The sequence below is a fragment of the Oncorhynchus mykiss genome, chromosome 10 (assembly GCF_013265735.2).
Source record: "Oncorhynchus mykiss isolate Arlee chromosome 10, USDA_OmykA_1.1, whole genome shotgun sequence".
Classification (NCBI taxonomy): Eukaryota; Metazoa; Chordata; class Actinopteri; order Salmoniformes; family Salmonidae; genus Oncorhynchus; species Oncorhynchus mykiss.
This window is the reverse complement of record NC_048574.1, coordinates 10,726,356-10,732,355: the sequence shown is the minus strand read 5'-3', so window position 1 is coordinate 10,732,355 and position 6,000 is coordinate 10,726,356. Positions and strand designations below refer to the sequence as shown.

Here is a 6,000-nt window from a genome sequence, read left to right as displayed (position 1 = left end):
GAACCCAGTTACCTTCGTGGTGCCCAAATGGAACCCAATTACCTTCATAGTGCCCAAATGGAACCCAGTTACCTTCATGGTGCCCAAATGGAACCCAGTTACCTTCATGGTGCCCAAATGGAACCCAGTTACCTTCATAGTGCCCAAATGGAACCCAGTTACCGTCATGGTGCCCAAATGGAACCCAGTTACCTTCATGGTGCCCAAATGGAACCCTATTACCTTTACGGTGCCATTTGGGAAGCAGAACAGAAGCTGCTGCTGCTTGTGGTCACCAGCCTTGTCGTTAACTAATAATATTAACCTTGATTCAGATGGTTAACCCACTAAGACGGTAGAAAGTGCAGTTTAAACATACAGTCTGTTACTAGTGTAGGTTTGAGATATAAATGTTACATGAAAACACAAAAAAATGTAACAGAGGAATTTAATGACTTGGGGGACTTTTGTTCTTTAAGCCCATACTTTCCAAGACATCTTTAATAGCGCAATAATACTTGTTTTTGCACACCAAAAATATATTTACATATTTTGCCATTCCTGTTCTGAGTCCCGGCATGAAGTATGGTCAATGTGAGGTAATTCCTGAACTTTCTTCTGACATGTTTGAAAACAGAGACATGACAACACGAAAGTAGAAAAGGGACACAGTAACACACTTAACATGTTTTCTGAAGTATTTATCTGGTGTTGGTAGAAACACCAAGAAAGTATAATGTATATGCTTTCAACCTTATACAAAATGTAATGTTAGATAAGCCCTTCCTGCCCAAAAACAAATTCAAACTCTTGATTACACACACACACACACACACACACACACTCTGAATGTACAAAACATGAAGGACACCTGCTCTTTCCATGACAGACTGACCAGCTGAATCCAGGTGAAAACTATGATCCCTTAATGATGTCACTTAAATCCACTTCCATCAGATAGATGAAGGGGAGGAGTCAGGTTAAAGAAGGATGTCTTGAGACGTGGATTGTGTAAGTGTGCCATTCATAGGGTGTTAAGTAGTTTGTGCCAGGCGCACTGGTTTGTGTCAAGAACTGTAACGCTGCTGGGCTTTTCATGCTCAACAGTTTCCCTTGTGTATCAAGAATGATCCACCAAGAACATCCAGCCAACTTCACACAACTGTGGGAAGCATTGGAGTCAACATGGACCAGCATCCCCTGTGGAAAGCTTGACACCTTTATAGAGTCCATGCCCCGATGAACTGAGGCAGTTCTGAGGGCAGAAGGGAGCGCAAGTCAATATTAGGAAGGTGTTCCTAATGTTTTGTACACTCAGTGTATATAAAGAGAAGGGATTGAAGGGAAACACCATTAGATATTTCTCAAGTAGTCCGCGTATGCAGCTTTCCGTTCATAATGGTGTGTTCTGAACAAAACTCTTCCACACAAATCCTTCAGCTCTCTCATTTCCCGAAGTTGCCGAAGTTCGCGAAGGCATCTTGTTTGGGTTGCACCATGGCAGGGTTGACCATCCCTGGCATACCCAGGGTGCCTGGCAGGCCCATAACTCCCATAATTCCCTGATTGACTCCTCCCATTCGCATGGCGCCCATCCCCATGGTACCCGTTGCCATGGTGGGAGGCATGCCTAGGTCAATGGCACTGGTGGGCATGATGGGGTTGGTGGAAAGTCTGATGGCCTGGATGTTCAGATTCAGGCCTCCAAACCTCTGAGTCAGGTTGATGGGCGGCTGGACTCCTGAAAGCAGGGGATCTGAAATGACAAATATGGTGATATTACTGTCAGTTAGACCTTCTTGCAAGGACACATAGAAATTGACATTACAAGTTGTTGTTTTTTTACCTTTATTTAACTAGGCAAGTCAGTTAAGAACAAATTCTTATTTTCAATGACGGCCTAGGAACAGTGGGTTAACTGCCTGTTCAGGGGCAGAACGACAGATTTGTACCTTGTCAGCTCGGGGGTTTGAACTTGCAACCTTCCGGTTACTAGTCCAACTCTCTAACCACTGCCGCCCCAGTTGACGGTCAACACAGAGAAATACGTGATGACAGTGAGTTAATAACAGACCTTGCTGTAACATGTTGTTGAGGCTGGGCTTGCAGGTGGTCATCTGCATACCAGGAGACAGGAAGTCCAGGCTGATGTTGACGTTGGGGTCTGACCATGTGGGGGGGAGGCAGGGCTTCTGGAGCTCCATGTGCTGGGGCAATAAGTCCCCTTGCATTGGTCCAAAGTTCTACAGCAACCCAAAGAAGAGACAACACAAAAACACAGGCCAGGTTATCAATCATCTATCCTACAAATCACACCACATGAAAATATGAAAGCCCATAGATGCTACACTACCATGACCAAAAGTATCTCATTCCAAAATTATGGGCATTAATATGGAGTTGGTTCCCCCCCCCTTTGCTGCTATAACAGCCTCCACTCTTCTGGGAAGGCTTTCCACTAGACGTTGGAACGTTGCTGAGGGGACTTGCTTCCATTCAGCCACAAGAGCATTAGTGAGGTCGGCACTGATGTTAGGAGATTAGGCCTGGCTTGAAGTTGGCGTTCCAATTCAACCCAAATGTGTTTCGATGGGGTTGAGGTCAGGGTACTGTACAGGCCAGTGAAGTTCATCCACACCAATCTCAAAAAAACATTTCTGTATGGACCTTGCTTTGTGCAAGGGGGCATTGTCATGCTGGAACTGGTAAGGGTCTCCCCCAAACTGTTGCCACAAAGTTGGAAGCACAGAATCGTATGCTGTAGCGTTTAGATTTCCCTTCACTGGAACTATGGGGACTAGCCGGAACTATGAAAAACAGCCCCAGAACATTATTCCTCCTCCACCAAACTTTATAGTTGGAACTATGCATTGGGGTAGGTAGCATTCTTCTGGCATCCGCCAATCCCAGACCGTCGGACTGCCAGACTGTGAAGCGTGATTGATCACTCCAGAGAATGCGTTTCCACTGCTCCAGGCGCACTGGAGTCCAATGGCGGCGGGCTTTACACCACCAGTCGACGCTTGGCATTGCGCATGTTGATCTTAGGTATGTGTGCAGCTGCTCGGCCATAAAAACCCATTTCATGAAGCACCCGACAAACAGTTCTTGTGCTGACGTTGCTTCCAGAGGCAGTTTGGAACTCAGTAGTGTTACAACCGAGGACAGACGGTCCCGCTCTTTGAGCTTGTGTGGCCTACCAATTCACGGCTGAGCCGTTGTTGCTCCTAGACATTTACACTTAACAATAACAGTACTTACTAGAGGTCGACCGATTATGATTTTTCAACGCCGATACCGATTATTGGAGGACCAAAAAAGGCTGATACCGATTAAATCGGTCAATTTTTTTAATGTATTCGTAATAATGACAATTACAACAATACTGAATGAACACTTATTTTAACTTAATATAATACATCAATAAAATCAATTTAGCACAACCTTCAATGTTATGTCATAATTACGTAAAATTCTGGCAAATTAGTTCGCAATGAGCCAGGCTGCCCAAACTGTTGCATATACCCTGACTCTGCTTGCACTGAACGCAAGAGAAGTGGCACAATTTCACCTGGTTAATATTGCCTGTTAACCTGGATTTCTTTTAGCTAAATATGCAGGTTTAAAAATATATACTTCTGTGTATTGATTTTAAGAAAGGCATTGATGTTTATGGTTAGGTTCACGTTGGAGCAACGACAGTCCTTTTTCGTGAATGCGCACTGCATCGATTATATGCAACGCAGGACACGCTAGATAAACTAGTAATATCATCAACCATGTGTAGTTAACTAGTGATTATGATTGATTAAGTTTAATGCTAGCTAGCAACTTACCTTGGCTTCTTACTGCATTCACATAACAGGCAGGCTCCTCGTGAGGCAGGTGGTTAGAGCGTTGGACTAGTTAACCCGTAAGGTTGCAAGATTGAATCCCTGAGCTGACAAGGTAAAAATCTGTTTTTCTACCCCTGAACAGGTAGTTAACCCACTGTTCCTAGGCCGTCATTGAAAATAAGAATGTGTTCTTAACTGACTTGCCTAGTTAAAGATTAAATAAAGGTGTGAAAAAAAAAAAATATATTTTTAAATATCGGCAAAATCGGCATCCAAAATGACCGATTGTTATGAAAACTTGAAATGGGCCCTAATTAATCGTCCATTCCGATTAAATCGGTCGTCCTCTAGTACTTACAGTTGACCAGGATAGCTTTAGCAGGACAGACATTTGGCAAACTGAAAGGTGGCATCCTGTGACGGTGCCACGTTGAAAATCACTGAGCTCTTCAGTAAGGCCATTCTACTGCTAATGTTAATATGTGGAGTTTGCATGGCTGTGTGCTCGATTTTATACACCTGTCAGCAACGGGTGTGGCTGAAATAGCCGAATCAACCAATTTGAAGGGGTGTTCACATACACTATATATACACAAAAGTACATCCTTTATATTCACAACGTAAACCTCTTCCATGATAATGAGGCACTTCCATCTATAACAATGGTTCATGTAGTGAGGAGGAGTCCTGTGAGCCACCTGTACCTGTGATCTGGAGATGGGCAGGTCGGTGTTGGCGACACCCACACTCTGGGTACCACACATGGAGAAGGTCATGCTTTGGGAGGCGGTGAGGGAGGTGTGATTGGAGCCAATCAGGTCAAATAAGTCAGCTGAGGGTGGGGTGGGGGCCGGCGGACTGGAGAACGCATTCCAATCCACAAACTCACCCTTCCCACTGGACCCTGACCCTAAGGAGTGAAGAGTGAACATTTCATTATCCATAGTGTTCAGCATTTGCAAAAAGTTGTAGGGAAATGAACAAGGCATGAGGCATGTCCTGTTCTTCTGTAAGTGGGACTTCTTTCACACTGTCAGGCAGCAGGTGAACAGTGGAGGTAACAGAGATCGCCCCAAGGGGAGTACCAGCACATACAGCCCAGTGGGATCACTCATCAGGACCACAGGGTACTGCACGGGACCACAGGGTAATGCACGGGACCAGAGGGTACTGCACGGGGGACCACAGGGTACTGCACGGGGGACCACAGGGTACTGCACGGGGGACCACAGGGTACAGCACGGGGGACCACAGGGTACTGCACGGGACCACAGGGTACTGCACGGGACCACAGGGTACTGCACGGGACCACAGGGTACTGTATGGGACCAGAGGGTACTACACGGGAACATAACCAGGACCAGAGGGTACTGCACGGGAACATAACCAGGACCAGAGGGTACTGCACGGGAACATAACCAGGACCAGAGGGTACTGCACGGGAACATAACCAGGACCAGAGGGTACTGCACGGGAACATAACCAGGACCAGAGGGTAATGCACGGGAACATAACCAGGATCAGAGGGTACTGTACGGGAACATAACCAGGACCAGAGGGTACTGCACGGGAACATGCTAGGTAAAGCTCCGCCTTATCTCAGTTCACTGGTTACGATGGCAACACCCATCCGTAGCACGCGCTCCAGCAGGTGTATCTCACTGATCATCCCTAAAGCCAACACCTCATTTGGCCGCCTTTCGTTCCAGTTCTCTGCTGCCTGTGACTGGAACGAATTGCAAAAATCGCTGAAGTTGGAGACTTTTATCTCCCTCACCAACTTCAAACATCTGCTATCTGAGCAGCTAACCGATCGCTGCAGCTGTACATAGTCTATTGGTAAATAGCCCACCCATTTTCACCTACCTCATCCCCATACTGTTTTTATTTATTTATTTTTCTGCTCTTTTGCACACCAATATCTCTACCTGTACATAACCATCTGATCATTTATCACTCCAGTGTTAATCTGCATAATTGTAATTATTTGCCTACCATCTCATGCCTTTTGCACACAATGTATATATAGACTCCCCTTTTTTCTACTGTGTTATTGACTTGTTAATTGTTTACTCCATGTGTAACTCTGTGTTGTCTGTTCACACTGCTATGCCTTATCTTGGCCAGGTCGCAGTTGCAAATGAGAACTTGTTCTCAACTAGCCTACCTGGTTAAATAAAGGTGA

At 45.5% G+C, this 6,000-nt stretch overlaps 1 protein-coding gene across 3 annotated transcripts in view; it reads right to left on the bottom strand.

The window, feature by feature from the left end:
* Positions 1-663: 663 nt before the first annotated feature.
* The window catches only part of LOC110534845 (clathrin interactor 1), a 61,917-nt gene continuing 56,580 nt past the window's right edge, over positions 664-6,000 (bottom strand). For all 3 annotated transcript variants that reach the window (XM_036989692.1, XM_036989694.1, XM_036989693.1), the window contains 3 exons: positions 4,520-4,725; positions 2,054-2,222; positions 664-1,735 (listed from right to left, as the gene is read on the bottom strand). In XM_036989692.1, coding sequence (XP_036845587.1) covers positions 1,425-1,735; positions 2,054-2,222; positions 4,520-4,725 — 686 coding nt within the window. In that variant the 3' untranslated portion in view covers positions 664-1,424. The remainder of the gene's footprint in view (positions 1,736-2,053; positions 2,223-4,519; positions 4,726-6,000) is intronic.